The following is a 22,320-nucleotide window of genomic DNA, read 5'->3' as shown; positions in this document are numbered from 1 at the left end:
TGAAATCTACCGCTGCATTGCCACAAGTTATCATGTGATAAAGTTACAATCCAAGTCATTACAGGAAAAAAACATTACTCTTCAATTTGATTGCCATTTTTAATTCACTAGATACAGAGAATTGCTCAGGCTCAAGTACCAGTGAACAACATATGGGGGAACAGTAATGCACACACCAAGTCGAGAAAGGTATTTCTCCCAAGTTATAACTTAGCATTAACATGAATTGCAACAAATGGATCTTCAGCGTTGTTACTAACGTGGAAACGAGCTATCCCGTCTCCGGAAACATAGACCTGTTCTCCAGTACATGTGTTGCCTTCCTTTTCTCCAGAAATAACATCACAGTAGGTACCAGCAGGCAGTCCCGTTTGCAAACTGATGTTCAGATCCCTACGTGAAAATAAACAAACGCTGTTTACCCACCGATTTCAAAACAGGTATTTCAAACTGGGTAGGGGACTTTTTGAACTTGACACTAATCCCTCACTTTGTAGGGCAATGTAAAGTGTGACCTTTCTCGTCCAACCCATGCTTCATTCCCTGTGCTCCCATTTTGGCTCTCTAGTCCTGGTGTGCAATTGAAAGACTCCAGCTCAAGCTGCAGTGATTGCGCTCATCAGGAGAAAGGGACGTTCCCCTCCCCATCGGGATGGCTGATGAGCGCTGCTGTGCTCCTCTCTGGGGACATGGTCCCACCCACGGACTTACCAGTCGTCATTATTGAAAACGATGAAGCCTTTACTACCACGACCAAAAGCCACTTGATTGCTGCCGTTGTCCCACCAGTTGGAGAAAGGCTGACCGTCCACCACATTACGGAAGATGACCATGTTCCTGAAAACGCAAGGAACGGCTGTCACTGCGCCCGCGAGAGCTCTGAACCCAGAAGGAACAGGAAGCAAAAGCAACTGCTTTTGCTCGCTATTTTCCCCCACAGTGTCCCTACTTTATTTGACGCCAGCGATGTTCACAAACCCAGTCGTTGCCACAGGTAGTGTCTGCATTGATTGTAACGGGCCTTACTGATCCATCCGCGTTACTCGGCGGTCCAACCCAGTCATTGACGTCCTGTAATTAAAAGGAGAAGTTTAATACTTCTTACTGGAAATGCAGAGAAAACCTAGATGGACCATCAAATTGCCATCTGCTAGGTCCAACATGGGACAGAGAAGTCACCCAACAAATTTAAATGCACTAGACTGCTACTCTGGCCCCGTCCTGATCCTTATTCACCGTGAATGCATCTTCAGCATGTACCAGCTTACCCGTCCATTGACAAAGTTTCTTGGCCAGCGAAAACTTGACATCACACGCGTGAACCCATATGGATGAGCAAGCATGAAACCAACTGCCATCTTATAAAGCCTGTTCGTTAGACAAAAACAAGTAATGAGACGTGGAAAGAGAAACTGTGCCAGAGAACAGATAGACAAACGAGGAAAAGCAAGCAGCATCGCCCGGGCAGGAACAACCCCTTACCTGGCGTCCCAGAACGTTAGAATGGAAGCTCCACCGGCCCCGTGGCCCCGCTGGTTGTCGTGATTATCCACAAAGACCAGGGCTCTGTCGGAAGGCACAAAGCCCCAGCCTTCTCCCCAGTTCCTAGCCAAAAACACAAAGACTTGAAGCTGCCTTGTCAACACGTGTGCCCAGCGTACCCCCCCGTAAGCTGCAGCATCTTCATCCTTACTTTAAGTACGCCATCTTTTCCCCGTTCCACTTGCGGATCACCGTCCCCAGTTTCGCACCATATTTGAATTCTGTCACTCGGCCATTTCCAAAGTAGTCGCTGCCTTTGATCGGCTCTCCACCCAGGTCAATCACCTGGTACAGGAAAGACAGAGCGTTCCTTTCTGCTTCAAAACACCAGACAAGTACAAGGCATTGCCCGAGACACTGTTTTAAGGAAGAGGCACTACTCGAGCTAAACGCATTAGTTGGCTTACTCGAAAAACTGCATTTAAAGCTATTTTCTTCATTTGATCTCAGCCTAGCGGTGAGCTTGTTCTCCATCTCCATCCTAATTCTCCTCACCTTCATTGATCACTGTCGCATCATTAAGACTCGGGCCGTACCAACTTCACGTTTAGTGTAGCCAACAACGTCTCTGCTTCCAGCACACGGGCAACCTCATTTCTCCGTGTAGCTAAAGAATGTCCGACTGTTTGCCCTAAACCTTGCAGGCCACGTATTGACTTAATAAAATGTGTCCAGCAACTTTACCTCCTGCTGATGGAAACCAACAATTACCTGCTTGTTAGGAATTGTTACCCAAATGTAAAACACAAACTTGGAATGTCAACTAACAAGGCTATGCCATTGGAAAACCATGTTTCAGACCATAATCACTATTTCTACTTTCTGTTGCAATGAATTCTCCAGAACTTAAAATTTGGGGAGCAGCGACATCTCTTTTTCAAATCAATAGAATTTTTACACTAACTTTGATGCAACAGAATCCACAGCAAGTCAAATTTCCAGGTAGACTTAGTTACAGAAGGTCCAAAATAACTGTCCATTAGCATTTGTGGGCAGATTAGGTATTTCTATATTATGGTTATTAAATCACAGCAACAAGTGCTACAGGTCTAGAAGCTACAGGTCTACAAGTCCGAGAGCTGCTCCGGCCCAGCTCAGGCAAAGCATCGCCTCCCATGTGGGACTGAGTCTATACTGTGCCTGCAAGAAAGAAGTTTGTAAAGTACAACTGAAATAAAATAAAATAAAAAAAAAAAAAAAAAAAAAAAAAGATTACCTCCTGGTAAATGAAAGGTTTAGTTCCTGCAGAAAACCATTTCGTGTTTAGGTCATTCAGCTTGTCTAAAACTGCCTTCAGGTCCCCCGGCCACATATGCTTGGCAGCATCAATTCGGAAGCCTGCTACACCAATATCAATGAGGTGGTTCATGTACTCAGCAACTTTTGAGCGGACATAGTCCTTCTCCAGGGCCAGATCAAGAAGGCTCACCAAGCGGCAGTCTCGGACCTGTAGAAAAAATCTGAAATTAAACATTTTTTTCACCTAATAAACTAAACGCAGTAGCGTTCTACAGACGTTTTGGATTTTGTTACCTGCGTGATGCCACACCAAATAAAAATTTCACTAGCTGTTGTTCATCACACATAACTTTGCCTTGGACAATCACCTTGGACAGTCATCTACACAGAAGGAGCGCTAAGAAGTCTGCATTCACCCAGCTTACACAGCTGTAGGTGCTGAAGGATTGTAACAGACAGTCAAACCATTAAATCTATCACCAGCTTTTTAATGCAAGCAAAGGGCAAAAACATGACACATTATTCTCACTCCAGAGTATTGACAAACAGATTAATCACTATTGCAAGGGCACTCATTTCTTCTCTGATGTGGGAAAGATCTCTAGAAGTTATACTTCTAAATCTGTTAAAATTCTTGAGTTGTTATAGCCTTGTGAAACATTAAACCCTGTTTTCTGCCCCCTTTTTGCCTTGATTTCCTCTAAATACAAAACGGTGGGCACCATTTGCATCAAAAGGATACTTCAAGCGTACGCTGAATATACTGAAATGCCTTTTTTTAACTGCTCTTACAAGGGGTTTCTGTGGCTATGCACACCTGCCCAGAGAGAGCAAGCTGCGTCAGCCCATGTTGCAAACCATACTAAGGAACAGGCTGTACAGATGCTCCTGTAGATCTGCTGAAGAATTCAGCGGCATTTAAAGTCTCCCCTTCTGCTGCCATTTCTTCAAAACCTCTCTCCCCTTAACCGAGATTCAGGAGAGATCACATGCATTTGAAAGGCATAAGACATTATTCAAGAAAGATGGGATCTTATCTTTAAAAAAATAACATTTCATTCTATGGTAGTTTTGAAGTCCTGACCTCGTAATCTGACAGAGAGTAACAGGGACTCCGAGGAAACAGAAGGTCCAGTTTCAAGATTTTAGCATTATTATTTGTCTTTGTGCAATCCTAATCTCTCTCCTCTGAAACTGAAACCAAACACAACTTCCAATTTACACGAAAAGGCAAATAATCACTCTTACCTTTATCTTGTTTAAAACACAAAAAACCCACACAAGATAATCCCTAAACAGATTTTATAAGCTTTAAATCTACCTACAAAGTACCTAAGCACATTCGTCTAAATCTGAAATTGAGCCATTGGCTCAAGTAGAGCGATCCCTTTAACAAGCAGTGTTCCCGATAGCAACGCTGACCTCGGTTATCAATTGGGATGGCTTTCCATGGAGGTTTTTGTTTTCTTTTCTTTTTTAAAAGGTCTGCCAGAAAAGGGGAGCAAAGAAACCACAGCCCAGGAACAGATGTACATGAGAAATATATGTATAGTTCTAGGTTTACCTGAGATATATCATGATAATTCTCAATGTCTCCACTTCTAGATTTACATTTACCATCATTGAAGTCCCAGCCAGAATAAGGCACAGCTGGAAAATCTTCAGTCTTTGCACTGAAATAGCTCCCACAAGTAGCATGGCTGCCAGCACCAGCATGAGCTCCACACATGTGGTTGATTACTGCATCCACATAAATATGTACTCTGTCATATGGTAAAACCATTCAATGAAATATTTGCATGTTTTGAACCATAAAATCAATTGTTTGTATATCCAGTTTGTACAGAAGAGAAGTATGTCAAGGTCTGTGTAGTGTTTTTTTCTGGGATACAGTTAGGTTTTTTAATGGTAGCTAGTATGGGGCTATGTTTTGGATTTGTGCTGAAAACACTGTCAATAATGCAGAGACATTTCTGTTATGGCTGAGCAGCGCTGACACAGAGCCCAGGCCTTTTCTGCTTCTCATCCACCCCACCAGTGAGTAGGCTGGGGGTGCACAAGAAGTTGGGAGGGGACACAGCCGGGACAGCTGATCCCAACTGACCAAAGGGATATTCCAGACCATAGGATATCATGCTCTGCATATACAGCTGGGGGAGGAAGAAGGAAAGGGGCGATGTTCGGAGCAATGGTGTTTGTCTCCCCAAGTAACCATTAGACATGATGGAGCCCTGCTTTCCTGGAGATGGCTGAACACCTGCCTGCTGATGGAAAAGTGGTGAATTCATTCCTTGTTTTGCTTTGCTTGTGTGGCTTTTGCTTTACCTATGAAACTATTTTATCTCAACCGACAAGTTTCCTCACCGTTACCCTTCTGTTTCTCTCCTTCATCCCACCATGGGGGGGATGAGGGAGCAGCTGTGTGGTGTTTAAGTGCTGGCTGGGGTTAAACCACAACAGTCTGTACCAAGACATACGTAAATTTACTACACAGCTCAACAGTCAAGTTAGGACAGTTGGTGAAAATTTTCACCTCCCTGTGCAGATGTCATCAGAATTGAGTATGAGAAACAGCATGGTGGTTTTTTGCAGAGTTGCTGAAGGAAGAGCAGTAACCTTGAGAAAGAATTCCCACACATTCCATTCACAAAAAAAGAGTAAATCACTTAACCAGGGTAGCACCTTGTACTGCTGTCAATTTTCCAAGGGGTCTCCTTATCAAGATTAGCTGTTTACAAGCTATAACACTGAGCTCAGTTCAGGAGCAAACTTCTGCATGTGCCCATGTGAAACATGCAGGGATAGTTCTTAAGTCCTCAGTACTTAGAATATTTTGCACCACGAGTACCTTTCCTTTACCTGTATTCACTACCTCATTCACTTGTCAAGTGACAAAGCACAGGTTTCATGAGAAACTACTCCCTTTGTTTGGCCTTACTGTAACATTTACACAACATCTTTAAACCAAAAAAAAAAAAAAAAAAAAAAAAAAAAAAAACAGGGAAAAAGAAAAATATTTCAAACTTTTGCCAGATATAGTTACCTGATATATATCACCATAATTTTCGATGTCTCCACTTCCAGTTCGACATTTGCCATCATTGAAATCCCAGCCAGAGTATGGCACAGCTGGAAAATCTCTGTTTCCAGCATTAAAATAGCTTCCACAGGTAGAATGTGTGCCTGAGCCACCTGCAGCCCCACACATGTGGTTGATAACAGCATCCACATAAATATGAACCTAGAAAAGCAGTAAGTGCATTTCAGTATGTTTTTTAATGATGGCGAAGTGATAGTCAGAGCTTTACCGCATCACTGTTAATTTTATCTTTTTTCTCCCTTCAGTTTATTCTCAGTTTATGCCTCCTTTAAGGGCAACAGCAATAACTCCCTTCGGCTGTACTTCTTGGTGTATCAGACACACATTTTTCAAGGTACTTACTCCAACGTTGTTGCATCTGGTCACCATGTCTCTGAATTCATTTTCATTTCCTGATCGAGTGCAGAGCTTGTAGCTGACAGGCTGGTATCTTTCCCACCAGGGTCTGTTGGGGTTAGTAATGATAATATTTTCATTTGGAGGTGAAACCTGCAGAGGAAATGATGTACTTTGATAAGAAATCAATTGTTTTATTTCAGCATTTTAAAGGAAAAAATTCAATCAGCACCTCTACCCTCAGAGGCAGGCTAGCACCCAAACCAGTCTCTCTCTCCCACAGTATAAGGTCAGGTCTGAGATGTTCGTCCTGTAAACTGGCAAGGAAGGAAGTTTGCTTTTGTTCCTATGGGCTGCCCAGGTCCAGCATGGGCCTGATTTCAAGGACACGTGCACGGGAGGGCTGAAGCCACAGGAATTACTTTTATCCGGAATAGTGACATTCTTAGGAAAGCCAAGATTCAATGCTTATAGACTTCCCTCAGAACAAGGTAAAGAGGAAAACTTAGCTTCCCAAGGGAAGTGTTCCAGAGGAAAGCATGCTCCCCTGTAACTGATCTAGAAACACAAGATCATTCATTGGCCCTGCAGGCTCTAAGGTTGTGACTAACAGCAGTTACTACATCCCCCCTTTTCCATTTGGAGCTGGCTGTCTCCAACACCAGCATTTTGATACATTAATCAAATGCTGAAATGCCATTTTCTTACCTACACACATGAAACACCTTACCTGAACTCCTCCAAATCCATTAGGAGCTAAATAGCGCTCACACTCCAGAGCAATATCCGCCCAGCGCCATTCGAAGAGATGTACAATAGACGTCCTTCCAGCCCAAGTATTGGGGTTGTACTGTGCCCAGCAAAACCCAACAGCTGCGAGTAGGAGAAGGACTTGCATGATGCCTTAGGGCTATGGTCTTTCCACTGGCAATTTATACTCCTGCAAGATGGCAAAGTTCCTGTTGCAGCTGTCAAAATTCACACAGATCAATGCTATCAGTTACTATTTGGCTAGTTAGCTCAACATCATTCTCCCGTTTTGTTTTTTTCCTGGATTGCCCAACAGCTGAAGATAAAACACCTTTTCGCAATGATTATACATTATCATAACCCAAGCTGTCTGTGAGCAGTGCACCCAAACTCAGAACTGTACTCTTTCCAATCATGTAAACAAAGTTACTTTATCAAAAGTATTCCAAAACATAACACACAGACCTTCAAACGGGGCTCTAGAAGGTGAAAGGAAAGGGAGAGGATTAAGAGACAATGTGAAATCTAACAGCCCGCCATCCAGAAGCACCTAGCTCTCAGGATTAGTCTGAGCTCAAACCAGGGTACCTCATCAGCCACTCTCCATCACTAACAGATCTATCACACAACATGCTGCGGGTCTTCACCAGGTGAATCACACTGGTAACTAGAAACTGACCCCTTTTCATGCCTGAAGTTTTCCTAGCATCACTGCCCAGTCCCTGCTGGGAACTGTTACTGGTTTTCTTCACACAGTCATACAGTTTCTTTACCTGATTGGAAGTAATCAGAGCTGCAAGTGTTTTCCTCTCCAACAGAGACTCAGCATAAGGTTTCACCTCACTTTAAATGACCAATGATTCATCTCAGTCAAGGAAGGAAGCCCAAAATCAGACGTACAGCAAAACAGCAGATGGTACAGTTTTAGCTCCCTGACATAAAATTGAACTTGAAAGCCAGAGGTGTTGCCCGAGTCCCTTCTGGCTTTTCCTACAAATTCCTCCTTCAAAAACACTTTCTGACTTTTGATCATGACATAATTTCAGGTCTTCATTTGGAACTGATTTATAAGATAAGCAAAAATGCTCCAAGAATAAGCTCCCATCATGCCAACGATAAAACAAAAGACCAGAAGATCCCTGACATTCAATGAGTATCTGTGAGAAAAACAAAAACTCCACAAAGTGTTATATCTACTCCAAGAGAAATCTCAGTGTGCTTTGTATCTGAACTGCCTCTAGTGTGTTCTTTCTGAAAGTAGCCATGCCTTTAAATGTGTTATATGCATGCTTCTCTTTCCCATAATTTGTCTTCAAGGACAAAATGCAGAAGCTGGTCCCATTTACCCACCTGTTCATTTTCATATCACAGACCTTATAAAAGGTCTGTTTTTCCACTACAACAATGAAATAGTAAGTTTCTACAAATGACCTTGCCAGCTTTCTAACAGCAAGGAACCAGTGAGATAATTGCACCTTGTGATTACTAATTCAGTGAGAACAGCCGCCCCTCTTTCCTCAATATCACCAAAAGCAACCAAACGTGCCTGAGGTTAATTTTTCCATCACCATTTCCTGTGGGGTTCCACTGATATGATGGCATGTCACTGCATAACATGGTTTCCAACTACATGTGTTTTTCACTGAAATATACTGCTGTCAGCCAAGGAGAATAAGGACCCATCCTCTATAGCTTGATGCAATAGGTGGCCAACACACTAGCAAGGGGACTGGAAGCCCTCACATGAGGCTACTCAGCAGCTCAGGCTGAACAAGCTGCAGTATTTTAGCATGCTGAGGAAATGCATGAGGGCAAGAGAGAAGGTGGCCATCCAGCACTGAAAGTTTACGAGTCTTCCTGAAGTATAACCCCAAGAGCAAAGTATTTAATGTACAGTTTCAAACATAGCATCTCTCTCAATATGGTAAAAATGTCAGGTGCCTAACAAATTAGCTCTGATTTTCAGAGGAGTTTTAAGGGAGTTGAAGCTTTGGGCAGGCAAGACCAGAGGAGTTTGTCTTTTTTATTTTAAATCCTGTGTTTTAATCCATTTGACCACCTGGACCATCGGAAACATGATTTTGAACAACTGTGGGGTGAAATAAGACCCTTTTATTTGCAAGCTTTTGCACTGCAAACCTAAAAAGCAGACCTGCTCTTGCATGTCCCTGTGTGGTCATAGCACAGCTCTGCCAATTGAATACAAAATGGATACCATGCTGCAGGGCAGCGTTTTCCCAACGCACTGCTGCAGTGTCAATGCATACACAAGACCGACCAGCACGTGACTGCCTAATAAATGCCACCAAAGGAAGAAGGCTCAAAGGAAATGGGCAAGAGGGACTTGCTTATGAAGCTGAGGAAATAATATAGGCTGTGACTGTCCACATGTGTTGCAAAGAATACTGACTTCTTCTCAACACAAAGAGGGGCTGGAGCATGACCTTTATTTTAGATAAACAGCTATGTCAGCTGAGTGCATCAGCTGGTAGTGTAACTGTTTATCCCTGAGTTAATTAAAAGCATGTGAATATGTCCCTCGTTTCGTCAGACCAGCATGGGAAGGAGTGTACACATGGCTCAGCACAACAGAGATTATAAAAATTAAAAAACTAACAAAGGATTTTCAAAGATAGTAATAGGCTTTAGCTGGTTTCAGCAGAGACAAATTCATTATCTTGATTATAAATTTTCAGCTGCCAGGATATGCCACTACCACACACAAAGAGGTGTTACGCTTTTAAACCAGCTTTCCTGAATATTGATTTCAGGGATGTACTAGAACTATGCAGATGTGACCCCATCCCTTTGCCACCCCAGTTTACACAAAAAATAGAACCACTCAACTTCAACGAAGCACGAGGGCTCCCAGACCTGACCCTGGTGGCAAACAAGAGGTTTGCAATGGCTCTTAACATCCTGCCACATGGGTCTATTGTCTTTGACACGGCTCCAGTGCGCAGATCCAGGGCTGTGTTTTCCAGCAGGCTCCCTGCCCTCAGCAAGGCCCTGCTGGCCACCCCGAGCCGGGGAGGCAGAGGGGAGGTCCAGCCTCTGGGCCAGCGACACTGCCTGGGCCCTTCCTCCCACACCATAACTGCCTTGCCAGGCATGCCGAGGTCTTGGGCACACAGGCAGCCGACACACACCCCCAGCACCCCCCTGTGCGCACTCGCTCCTACCACAAAAAGAATCAGCTCTTAAAAGTGCACCTTGACCTCAAAAATAAGAAACCTCAGCGGGACTCTTCCATCTGGCCCTCCAGACCGGGTCGCAATGACTATGTTGGGACAAGCAGACTTGCTGACTTCAAGCAGCACTCGCCCTCTCGCGTTTACCGCAGCATTTTCTCATAGCTGACAGTGACACTGGGAAAGCCACCAAGGCTGCGCTCTGTCTGCGTAAGTCCCTGAGATGTTACACACTAAGCAAGCCTAACGCACCACGGAGACAAGAATACGCTGGGCTTCAGCCCCTGCCACAAGGTCTAAGCGATGCTCGGACACGCAGCGTGCCTCTCGGACACCTCGAAACAGCCCCCGTGAACACTGGTGGGCACCAGGCGTTGGGGCTGACGGTGGAAGATCCGTGGGTTTGCTTTGCACAGGCACAAGCTGACTGTGAAGCAGGCAACCCACTGGCTTCACTGGTGACGTAGGCTGGAATAACTGATCGGCACAGCCCAGCTTCCTCTGCTGACCCAGACCCTGCGTTTGCTTGGTGGCAAGAAACAGACAAACTGCCTGTGTGCGTAGGCACTGCCCACTGCTGAGTGCCCGCAACGCGGCTGCTCTGGGACGCAGATGTGTGTGCAGGTATTGGCCTTGGAAATACTGCATTTTGACTTGCCCGGGTGCTGGTTTGGGTTCTTGTTATTTACTTTCTTTGATCTCCCCCCTCCGTTTCTGTGATGGGGGAAATGGAGTGCTGCGTTGCCTTGAAATCTACCGCTGCATTGCCACAAGTTATCATGTGATAAAGTTACAATCCAAGTCATTACAGGAAAAAAACATTACTCTTCAATTTGATTGCCATTTTTAATTCACTAGATACAGAGAATTGCTCAGGCTCAAGTACCAGTGAACAACATATGGGGGAACAGTAATGCACACACCAAGTCGAGAAAGGTATTTCTCCCAAGTTATAACTTAGCATTAACATGAATTGCAACAAATGGATCTTCAGCGTTGTTACTAACGTGGAAACGAGCTATCCCGTCTCCGGAAACATAGACCTGTTCTCCAGTACATGTGTTGCCTTCCTTTTCTCCAGAAATAACATCACAGTAGGTACCAGCAGGCAGTCCCGTTTGCAAACTGATGTTCAGATCCCTACGTGAAAATAAACAAACGCTGTTTACCCACCGATTTCAAAACAGGTATTTCAAACTGGGTAGGGGACTTTTTGAACTTGACACTAATCCCTCACTTTGTAGGGCAATGTAAAGTGTGACCTTTCTCGTCCAACCCATGCTTCATTCCCTGTGCTCCCATTTTGGCTCTCTAGTCCTGGTGTGCAATTGAAAGACTCCAGCTCAAGCTGCAGTGATTGCGCTCATCAGGAGAAAGGGACGTTCCCCTCCCCATCGGGATGGCTGATGAGCGCTGCTGTGCTCCTCTCTGGGGACATGGTCCCACCCACGGACTTACCAGTCGTCATTATTGAAAACGATGAAGCCTTTACTACCACGACCAAAAGCCACTTGATTGCTGCCGTTGTCCCACCAGTTGGAGAAAGGCTGACCGTCCACCACATTACGGAAGATGACCATGTTCCTGAAAACGCAAGGAACGGCTGTCACTGCGCCCGCGAGAGCTCTGAACCCAGAAGGAACAGGAAGCAAAAGCAACTGCTTTTGCTCGCTATTTTCCCCCACAGTGTCCCTACTTTATTTGACGCCAGCGATGTTCACAAACCCAGTCGTTGCCACAGGTAGTGTCTGCATTGATTGTAACGGGCCTTACTGATCCATCCGCGTTACTCGGCGGTCCAACCCAGTCATTGACGTCCTGTAATTAAAAGGAGAAGTTTAATACTTCTTACTGGAAATGCAGAGAAAACCTAGATGGACCATCAAATTGCCATCTGCTAGGTCCAACATGGGACAGAGAAGTCACCCAACAAATTTAAATGCACTAGACTGCTACTCTGGCCCCGTCCTGATCCTTATTCACCGTGAATGCATCTTCAGCATGTACCAGCTTACCCGTCCATTGACAAAGTTTCTTGGCCAGCGAAAACTTGACATCACACGCGTGAACCCATATGGATGAGCAAGCATGAAACCAACTGCCATCTTATAAAGCCTGTTCGTTAGACAAAAACAAGTAATGAGACGTGGAAAGAGAAACTGTGCCAGAGAACAGATAGACAAACGAGGAAAAGCAAGCAGCATCGCCCGGGCAGGAACAACCCCTTACCTGGCGTCCCAGAACGTTAGAATGGAAGCTCCACCGGCCCCGTGGCCCCGCTGGTTGTCGTGATTATCCACAAAGACCAGGGCTCTGTCGGAAGGCACAAAGCCCCAGCCTTCTCCCCAGTTCCTAGCCAAAAACACAAAGACTTGAAGCTGCCTTGTCAACACGTGTGCCCAGCGTACCCCCCCGTAAGCTGCAGCATCTTCATCCTTACTTTAAGTACGCCATCTTTTCCCCGTTCCACTTGCGGATCACCGTCCCCAGTTTCGCACCATATTTGAATTCTGTCACTCGGCCATTTCCAAAGTAGTCGCTGCCTTTGATCGGCTCTCCACCCAGGTCAATCACCTGGTACAGGAAAGACAGAGCGTTCCTTTCTGCTTCAAAACACCAGACAAGTACAAGGCATTGCCCGAGACACTGTTTTAAGGAAGAGGCACTACTCGAGCTAAACGCATTAGTTGGCTTACTCGAAAAACTGCATTTAAAGCTATTTTCTTCATTTGATCTCAGCCTAGCGGTGAGCTTGTTCTCCATCTCCATCCTAATTCTCCTCACCTTCATTGATCACTGTCGCATCATTAAGACTCGGGCCGTACCAACTTCATGTTTAGTGTAGCCAACAACGTCTCTGCTTCCAGCACACGGGCAACCTCATTTCTCCGTGTAGCTAAAGAATGTCCGACTGTTTGCCCTAAACCTTGCAGGCCACGTATTGACTTAATAAAATGTGTCCAGCAACTTTACCTCCTGCTGACGGAAACCAACAATTACCTGCTTGTTAGGAATTGTTACCCAAATGTAAAACACAAACTTGGAATGTCAACTAACAAGGCTATGCCATTGGAAAACCATGTTTCAGACCATAATCACTATTTCTACTTTCTGTTGCAATGAATTCTCCAGAACTTAAAATTTGGGGAGCAGCGACATCTCTTTTTCAAATCAATAGAATTTTTACACTAACTTTGATGCAACAGAATCCACAGCAAGTCAAATTTCCAGGTAGACTTAGTTACAGAAGGTCCAAAATAACTGTCCATTAGCATTTGTGGGCAGATTAGGTATTTCTATATTATGGTTATTAAATCACAGCAACAAGTGCTACAGGTCTAGAAGCTACAGGTCTACAAGTCCGAGAGCTGCTCCGGCCCAGCTCAGGCAAAGCATCGCCTCCCATGTGGGACTGAGTCTATACCGTGCCTGCAAGAAAGAAGTTTGTAAAGTACAACTGAAATAAAAGAAAAAAAAAAAAAAGATTACCTCCTGATAAATGAAAGGTTTAGTTCCTGCAGAAAACCATTTCGTGTTTAGGTCATTCAGCTTGTCTAAAACTGCCTTCAGGTCCCCCGGCCACATATGCTTGGCAGCATCAATTCGGAAGCCTGCTACACCAATATCAATGAGGTGGTTCATGTACTCAGCAACTTTTGAGCGGACATAGTCCTTCTCCGGGGCCAGATCAAGAAGGCTCACCAAGCGGCAGTCTCGGACCTGTAGAAAAAATCTGAAATTAAACATTTTTTTCACCTAATAAACTAAACGCAGTAGCGTTCTACAGACGTTTTGGATTTTGTTACCTGCGTGATGCCACACCAAATAAAAATTTCACTAGCTGTTGTTCATCACACATAACTTTGCCTTGGACAATCACCTTGGACAGTCATCTACACAGAAGGAGCGCTAAGAAGTCTGCATTCACCCAGCTTACACAGCTGTAGGTGCTGAAGGATTGTAACAGACAGTCAAACCATTAAATCTATCACCAGCTTTTTAATGCAAGCAAAGGGCAAAAACATGACACATTATTCTCACTCCAGAGTATTGACAAACAGATTAATCACTATTGCAAGCGCACTCATTTCTTCTCTGATGTGGGAAAGATCTCTAGAAGTTATACTTCTAAATCTGTTAAAATTCTTGAGTTGTTATAGCCTTGTGAAACATTAAACCCTGTTTTCTGCCCCCTTTTTGCCTTGATTTCCTCTAAATACAAAACGGTGGGCACCATTTGCATCAAAAGGATACTTCAAGCGTACGCTGAATATACTGAAATGCCTTTTTTTAACTGCTCTTACAAGGGGTTTCTGTGGCTATGCACACCTGCCCAGAGAGAGCAAGCTGCGTCAGCCCATGTTGCAAACCATACTAAGGAACAGGCTGTACAGATGCTCCTGTAGATCTGCTGAAGAATTCAGCGGCATTTAAAGTCTCCCCTTCTGCTGCCATTTCTTCAAAACCTCTCTCCCCTTAACCGAGATTCAGGAGAGATCACATGCATTTGAAAGGCATAAGACATTATTCAAGAAAGATGGGATCTTATCTTTAAAAAAATAACATTTCATTCTATGGTAGTTTTGAAGTCCTGACCTCGTAATCTGACAGAGAGTAACAGGGACTCCGAGGAAACAGAAGGTCCAGTTTCAAGATTTTAGCATTATTATTTGTCTTTGTGCAATCCTAATCTCTCTCCTCTGAAACTGAAACCAAACACAACTTCCAATTTACACGAAAAGGCAAATAATCACTCTTACCTTTATCTTGTTTAAAACACAAAAAACCCACACAAGATAATCCCTAAACAGATTTTATAAGCTTTAAATCTACCTACAAAGTACCTAAGCACATTCGTCTAAATCTGAAATTGAGCCATTGGCTCAAGTAGAGCGATCCCTTTAACAAGCAGTGTTCCCGATAGCAACGCTGACCTCGGTTATCAATTGGGATGGCTTTCCATGGAGGTTTTTGTTTTCTTTTCTTTTTTAAAAGGTCTGCCAGAAAAGGGGAGCAAAGAAACCACAGCCCAGGAACAGATGTACATGAGAAATATATGTATAGTTCTAGGTTTACCTGAGATATATCATGATAATTCTCAATGTCTCCACTTCTAGATTTACATTTACCATCATTGAAGTCCCAGCCAGAATAAGGCACAGCTGGAAAATCTTCAGTCTTTGCACTGAAATAGCTTCCACAAGTAGCATGGCTGCCAGCACCAGCATGAGCTCCACACATGTGGTTGATTACTGCATCCACATAAATATGTACCTAGAGAATAGTATTCACAATTTAATTTGAGAAAGCCATTTCCTACAGCACCACTAATTAAAGTTCCCTCTCTCAACTCCTGCCCTATCACCCTACCTCTGCTTGCTTTCTTCCCCCATCATTTTATTTAAAATATTACTCTTTTATTTACATATAACAATGGTAATACAACATACATCTCAACAAATATGCAGGTAACATTGTGCCCGTTTTTACAAAGGGTACAAAGGAGGACCCTGTGAAGTTATCTGTTAGCATCACCTCTGTGCCTGAGAAGATCATGGAACAAATCCTCCTTGAAGCTATGCTAAAGCACACGAAGGACAAGGAGGTGATTTGAGACAGCCAGCATGGCTGCACCAAGGGCCAGTATTAAAGTATTTAAAGGGGGCTTATAAGAAAGACGGGGAAAAACTTTTTAGCAGGGCCCATTGCAACAGGACAGGGGCTAATGGTTTTAAACTAAAAAAGGGTAGATTTAGACTAGATATAAGGAAGAAATTTCTTATAATGATGGTGTCAAAACTCTGGAACAGGTTGTCTGGAGATGTGGTAGATGCCCTGTCCCTGGAAATATTCAAGGTCAGGTTGGACAGGACTATGAGCATCCTGGTCTGGTTGAAGATGTCCCTGCTCATTGCGGGGGGTGGTGGTGGTGGTGGACTAGATGACCTTTATAAGGTCCCTTCCAAAACAAACTATTCTATGATTCTATGGAAAAAAAAAAAAAATCCTCATCTTTACTCCAGTGCTACTACATCTTCCATTCTAAATTACCAGTTGTCTACGTGCTTGCATTGTTAACACCAGAAGGTTTTCCAAGCACTTACTCCAACATTGTTGCACCTGGTCACCATGTCTCTAAATTCAGTTTCATTTCCAGATCGTGTGCACAGCTTGTAGCTGACAGGCTGGTATCTTTCCCACCATGGTTGCCAGGGGTCAGTAATGATAACATTTTCATTTGGAGGTGAAATCTGTGAATAAGATGGTGTCTTTTGGTAACACGATACTGATATGGTTTGTTTCCCCAGTATTGTTAGAGAAAGAACACAAAAATAGAAAATCAGGTCCCTTTAATGGAAGCCACTCAAAATACCTAACCCATGTAGATCTTCAGTATCCTCCACCTACACTGCAGTGGGCTGGAAAAAAAGACTTAGGCCTGGACCTTCAGCAGGTAAGAATCATACTATAGAAATGAGGTCCATGGACAGAGTGTCCTATTATCTTCATGAATGCAGGCCTTAAAGATCTAAAGAAGAGTCTGAAATCTGAAGGACTAGGCCAGTAGAGACAGCCCTGAATCATGTTAAAAATTGACTGCAGAACAACAGACTTAATCTGCCCTTAAAATTGATCCAACTTCCCATTTTTGTAATGTTTTGGATAAAAGCATTTTTGATGTGAGACTTGTCACAGTTTCCAGATAATCTATACTACTTCTTTTTATAGACTTTTTCCAGGATACTTTTCAGGCAATAAAGTTTTGCTACTACCTTCAAATCTCTGGAAATAACTAACTGCCTGACCCCACTATTTCTTACCAAGATCCCTAAGCTGCAGCCTGCTTCGTGCTGCCATCCCTTTGTGCCCAGCTCAGCACGCCTGCATCTGAACAAAACTTTCTGAGACCCTGTCACAGCAGGAGTTAAAACGATATCCAAGCATATACCATAGTCTGAGAAATCAGTTTAAAGTCAATCAGGCCTGCGTGCCTGGAAAGAAGGTTGCAAAGAAAAGATGTATCATTTGAAAATTACGGGAAAGTTCTCACGCAGGCCAGGTTGCAGGCTCCTGGCCTACAAGAGACAGGCAGACTTCTCTTACCAGCTTTTCCTGAGCAATCTGACAAAGACACTGAAATAGTTGAACAGGTGACTGCTCTGCAGCTGTAGCCCCACCCCTGACGTTACTGGTTCCATAGGAACACATGTCTGTTGCTCGGATGGAACAGATTCACATTGACACACCTCCATCAAAGAACTTGTGTTCAGTTCATTTCTGCCTGCTTGCACCAGGTTCCTGCAAAGAAGGGTCTCTCAATGGCTTACTCTAACACCGTGCTTTAGTTTGGGTGAACACAATTAGCAGCCTTTTAAATGCATTTACACAAAACCTTCGGCATTTTGTATTCTCTTTGGGAGCCCTTTTTTCCCAGTCATTTTATGTTTATCTAGCTCTTAAGAGCTTCCCTAGATTTAAATAATAACAAGCAGATAAATGTAGGTTACTCCACAGCAGTATTAAAAAAAAAATAAAAATTTAGCCCGCGATATGCAATTCCAATTCATCTAAATGTAACAGCACAGAGCAGAAAACATGCACTTTAGAGCAATGAAATAAATTCACGCTACATGGTGATGGTTGAATATATTTGTCAGCATTTACTACTTCCATTACCAATTTCTATTTTTCTTTCTCTGTACCTGTCCTTTGGTGAATTAAACATTTTCTCTGAAAAACACATTATCATCTACGCAGCAATTTTACTACCTACTGATAGGAACAAATACCTGAACTCCTCCAAATCCATTAGGAGCTAAATAGCGCTCACACTCCAGAGCAATATCCGCCCAGCGCCATTCGAAGAGATGTACAATAGACGTCCTCCCAGAGAGCGCGTTAGGGCTGTACTGTGCCCAGCAAACTCCTACAACTAACAGCAGAAAAAAGATACTCATCTTGTGCTCTGCGATCGGTTGCGCTCTTCTTACTGCCTGTTTGTGGTCCTGGAGGAGGGTAAAGTACAAAATACACATTTGAAATTCTCTGGCATCATATTTATTTAACTTTGCTTGATTCCCATTTTGAGAACTGCATTCTAGCTAAGCCATACCAACCTCTCATACTAATGGTAACTTTGTTTTCCTGAAGTTAAAATTCAGATCTTGGCTAATACAAGCTTTCTCTATTGTGCAAAATTGTATCTTTATTAGTATAAAGCCAAAAACAACCCCAAAAGGCAAAGCAGTACTTATATAAACCAAAATGGACATTCTATTTCTTATTTTAATGTTCAATATTTTATATTCCTATTGATCCTTGAAAGGCATCTTTTTTTCCAAGCTGTGTTACCATAACTTGTGTATATTTAGGCCTCGGAGAAGCAACGTGTTTCTCATCATGAGTTGCCACAAATCCCCACATACTTTGCAGGTCTAATATATGCGAGTCTGTTGCTTGGGATATGCATGACATCTATCATTCAAACAACAGCCCTGATCTTAGATCTCTCAGATACAGAAGTGACTATACTGACTCATAACCAGAAATGCTAAATGTTTAATTTCTGTACACCTGTACAATTTGCATTAAGATATTCTTCTCCCAGAGAAAACAGTGCAATGGCATGCAGAGGATACAAGTGGCGTGAAGCTCTATAACTAAGTCGTCTCCTTCTCTGTGCCCAGGCACAGAGTTCTGAGAATGCACTGAAGGAGGAAACCCAGCTGCATCACCTTATTATGATCAGCTAGGCTAGGAACTACCCCAATCGTATCACGTTTTTATTTACTTATATGTGAACACAGATGGCAAGCCTATTAAAATTGCCTCTCCTTTTTCTCATTTAAAGAGGTATGACTTAGAACAAACCACAAGTTAAGCAACTACCAAGGTTTGTTACACTATTTAGGATCTCATTTTACACTCTTCACATTTAGTAGTTCATTTAGAGAGCCTGAAATACAAAGTAGTGCTACAAGGAGGTCTTTTGCAAATGAAAGGCTGAACTACTACTTCCCTTAAATAACAAAACACAGAATCTTGTTACTTTCCTCTAAGTATCTACTCTTTGTAAAAAGCTACCTTAACACAGAAACAAGGCAGGGCAAAGAAGGAAGGAGACTCCTGGGTGCCATTATAGGGTACACAAAACACTTCCCCGACTGTTTAAACAGGAACACAAAGGCCTTTGGGTTTGCTATATGAAAGAAACCTGCACCCTTTCCTGACTTAATACACGTTGGGAATGCACTGCTGAAAACTCCAGCCTGCTATTATACAGAAACCCAAACAAAAGTTTATGTAAAACCTTGCATGACTTCTACAAAACAAGCCTCATTTTTATTTCAAGGAGAAGACAATCCGTATCTCTTGTCAGTGGAGCTGAACGCCTTGGAGCAAATTCAAGCACCAAACACATCAGTTTATAAAGTGTAGAATCTACATTCCAGAGCCTGTTGCTATCAGCTGTCACTGTACTTGACAGGCAGCCAGAGTTATTTAGAATGAATCATTTGGTAAATTTAGCTTGGGTTTCTGCTTGTAAACAAAATAATTTTAATGGCATTATTTACTTGTAGCTCTTCAGGAAGGTGTGTCAATTTCAGTCATAAGCAGTTGTTATGTGTGCTCCCATCTTCATGAAAGAACGGTGCTTTGCCCTGGTAGGAAGAAAATATATTAACAGAGAGCAAGCTAAGGAAGTTTGATCTTCTCTGACGAGAGAAGACATTTATCAGATGGGCAATTTTTACTAACAGCAGTAAGTACACAAAGCAGTAAGAACAATATATTTTGGCCCAACCAGCTCCAAGGCCAAGTGCTTGAAGAGACTATGCAGTTTTTTATTTCTTCGAAATGGTTTATGGCTGCTGAGGCTTCAGTACAAGCAATGACTAGAGAACGGAGATGCTGAAATCCCTAACACACTCTGAAGGCTCTAGCTTCAAAATGCTTTTGAAACTTGGAAAAAATTAAGAGGCCTGTATTCCTCTATAGAAGAGAGCACAACTGGCTGCAAGCCAAGGAACATTGGAGAGGATTGTTTCTGAAGAATGAATGCTATTGCTGTCTCGGGCAGCGTGAGCACTCAGGTCAGCTTGCCTTCGCTGGGTTAAACTCTGCAGTATGAAACTCAGCTGCTACATCCAAAACACTAGCTGCAATTTTTAGACTACGTCCAAAACACTAGCTGCAATTTTTAGATTTGCAGGAGGCCTGACGCAGGCCTGCTGAAGCTTCAGATGTTAAAAAGCTGTTAGAGGGGAACAGTTCCCATGTGAATTTCTAGTTGCTCCCCACAGAACCTCCCCCGGAGCTGCAGCGTTTCGCGCTCCGGCACCTCCTTTAGGGACCCGGCGCTGCCCCCTACACAGCTCCGGCCGGGCGCAGCTCTGCCCCCCCGCAAACCCTCGCCAGCACTGCGGGCAGTAACCGCACCGACGGCGGCAGCGGCACTCGGTACGTACGTGTCGGGGCCAGCCCGAGCCGCTCCCCGCGGGCTGCAGCACCAGCGCACGGCCCGGCCGCCATCAGCCCGGGCCCTGCCGCGGGGCGGGGCCGGCGCTCCCGGGAGCCCCGCGCCGGCGCGGCTGCAGCGCTAAACAAGCCGGGCTAGCCGAGAGCTTTGTAGTACACGTGATTGTGTCGACACGTTGGTTCAAGATATAGTCACATTCCGGAACATATTTGTTCTCGAGACCCGAGAAAGGAAATCTCTCTGCATAGACTTTTTTTTTTTTTTAAAGCATTTGTGTCTCAGTATAGCACCACCTCGCTGTTACCCTGCTGCTCTGCATAGAAGATGAACTTTGTTGGCTTTTTATGCAGTATTTTAATACCTTGGCTCTGTACTTTAACTCAATGTGTTGCATATTTCCTCTATTATAGCGTGTTTTATGTGCAATACATTGAGTTGCAAAGCTTTGTAAAGCAGCTCCATCCAGATACAGACCAAAGATGTGGTAGCACAAGGAAGGGTTCCGTATCTTTGAAGGCCACAGTGGAATGGCTAGTATTTTCTACTTTAATGTTGCTAGAGTGGCTGGGTCATACAAAATAAACTGAGTTTGTCATCAGAATACTGCCTCTTTTTCTGGGAACAGTCAAAACCAAATTAAATATTTGTCTGTACACAACATAAAAGGATCTCAACCCCAAAGCTGCTTGCTAGCCTGGAAGAGAAGACTCAGGTAAGCACGGCAAGGCTCAAATGTTTGGTCCTACAACAGGAACAGCAGCCATGTAAGCTACCTAAGAAAACCGAAGTATTTACAATGGCAAGTGTGTTCGCATCAGTCTTGTATCAACTAGGGAGATACATTTAAGGAATAGACTGGAAACAGTTGCAAGCGTCCTAGACAATAATTAAAGCAAAAGTGATTCTCAGTTTGACAGGAGATCCCCTCTTGACTGTCAACTTCCAAAGATACAAAGGAAAACCAAAGCTGCAGACTATGTAACACGTGAAAGGTCTTAGTGAACTTTCCAAGTTATTATAGTCACAAAGAGAATTCAGCTAGAAACTCTTCATTCAGCTCCACTTTGCAGATGACATTATTCTTACCTTCTCAAAACAAAAATCTCTTTACATTACCATATAGTTAAGTCTGTAACACTCAGAAGTTTGAGGAAAACACACCCAAAAGACTGGAATTGAAGATGAGCCTTATATATGAAACTCACACTGAGGACACTGAAGAAACGTGCATGCTTTCTTAAAATCCATCTCTTTAGATGAAAGCCTGTTAGAATGACCTTCTTTCAAAGAAAATTCTGACAAGGCACACAAACTCTCATATTGAAAATACACAGAATTTAGCTTCTGCTATCACAAGATCTTTGCTAGATCAAGGATTCAATTTATACAAGAGTACTATAGTAAACATCATTGTTACATTACCTGAGTCAGCCTCACCTTGAAAATTATGGTAATATGAGTGCTTATTCAATTAAACTTTTCAGAAACATTGCTGTGTCTCTATGTCATTAGCTAATGAAGAAATTGTGAAATAAGCCTGCATTTGCATTCACTGCTTATGCATGATCTCGGAAGGTGGCCCTAATGACCTGTTAAACAACAACAAAAAGAGAAGTCAGAAATACCAGACCACAACAGAACATTCAAAGGAAAAGACAAAACAAAACAACTTGCAGAAATGG

The 22,320-nt window shown here is 43.3% G+C and overlaps 2 protein-coding genes across 5 annotated transcripts; both read right to left on the bottom strand.

The window, feature by feature from the left end:
* Positions 1-85: 85 nt before the first annotated feature.
* On the bottom strand, positions 86-7,130 carry LOC130156714 (pancreatic alpha-amylase). 3 transcript variants are annotated; one of them, XM_056355401.1, is made up of 10 exons: positions 6,948-7,130; positions 6,220-6,370; positions 4,346-4,542; positions 2,759-2,989; positions 1,694-1,827; positions 1,483-1,605; positions 1,269-1,368; positions 950-1,071; positions 712-837; positions 86-393 (listed from the first exon to the last, which is right to left on the bottom strand). In XM_056355401.1, the coding sequence occupies exons 1-10, from the start codon at positions 7,113-7,115 to the stop codon at positions 204-206; spliced, it is 1,542 nt and encodes a 513-aa protein (XP_056211376.1). In that variant the 5' UTR covers positions 7,116-7,130; the 3' UTR covers positions 86-203. The 3 variants fall into 3 exon arrangements, with proteins under 3 accessions (XP_056211376.1, XP_056211375.1, XP_056211374.1); XM_056355400.1 differs by lacking the exon at positions 4,346-4,542 and adding an exon at positions 5,825-6,022 and having other exon boundaries at positions 6,224-6,370; XM_056355399.1 differs by lacking the exons at positions 6,220-6,370; positions 6,948-7,130 and having other exon boundaries at positions 4,346-4,579.
* A 3,860-nt stretch (positions 7,131-10,990) lies between these two features.
* Positions 10,991-20,778, bottom strand: LOC130156713 (pancreatic alpha-amylase-like). 2 transcript variants are annotated; one of them, XM_056355397.1, is made up of 12 exons: positions 20,628-20,763; positions 19,734-19,820; positions 17,949-18,164; positions 16,263-16,409; positions 15,235-15,432; positions 13,648-13,878; positions 12,599-12,732; positions 12,388-12,510; positions 12,174-12,273; positions 11,855-11,976; positions 11,617-11,742; positions 10,991-11,298 (listed from the first exon to the last, which is right to left on the bottom strand). In XM_056355397.1, the coding sequence occupies exons 3-12, from the start codon at positions 18,114-18,116 to the stop codon at positions 11,109-11,111; spliced, it is 1,539 nt and encodes a 512-aa protein (XP_056211372.1). In that variant the 5' UTR covers positions 18,117-18,164; positions 19,734-19,820; positions 20,628-20,763; the 3' UTR covers positions 10,991-11,108. The 2 variants fall into 2 exon arrangements, with proteins under 2 accessions (XP_056211372.1, XP_056211373.1); XM_056355398.1 differs by lacking the exon at positions 19,734-19,820 and having other exon boundaries at positions 20,628-20,778.
* Between the last annotated feature and the right edge of the window lie 1,542 nt (positions 20,779-22,320).

Source organism: Falco biarmicus, chromosome 11, assembly GCF_023638135.1.
Source record: "Falco biarmicus isolate bFalBia1 chromosome 11, bFalBia1.pri, whole genome shotgun sequence".
Taxonomy (NCBI): Eukaryota; Metazoa; Chordata; class Aves; order Falconiformes; family Falconidae; genus Falco; species Falco biarmicus.
The sequence above is the reverse complement of the archived record's forward strand: the minus strand, read 5'-3'. Positions and strand labels throughout refer to the sequence as shown.

Excerpts from the sequence above, each read along its gene's own strand:
- LOC130156714 (XM_056355401.1), bottom strand. The coding sequence starts at position 7,115 with ATGCAAGTCCTTCTCCTACTCGCAGCTGTTGGGTTTTGCTGGGCACAG. Across the intron at positions 6,371-6,947 it reads ATGGATTTGGAGGAGTTCAG|GTTTCACCTCCAAATGAAAA; the intron begins GTAAGGTGTTTC and ends TTTCCTCTGCAG. Across the intron at positions 838-949 it reads CATCGCTGGCGTCAAATAAA|GAACATGGTCATCTTCCGTA; the intron begins GTAGGGACACTG and ends TTGCGTTTTCAG.
- LOC130156713 (XM_056355398.1), bottom strand. The coding sequence starts at position 18,116 with ATGAGTATCTTTTTTCTGCTGTTAGTTGTAGGAGTTTGCTGGGCACAG. Across the intron at positions 16,410-17,948 it reads ATGGATTTGGAGGAGTTCAG|ATTTCACCTCCAAATGAAAA; the intron begins GTATTTGTTCCT and ends TCTTATTCACAG. Across the intron at positions 11,977-12,173 it reads GAAACTTTGTCAATGGACGG|GACGTCAATGACTGGGTTGG; the intron begins GTAAGCTGGTAC and ends TTTTAATTACAG.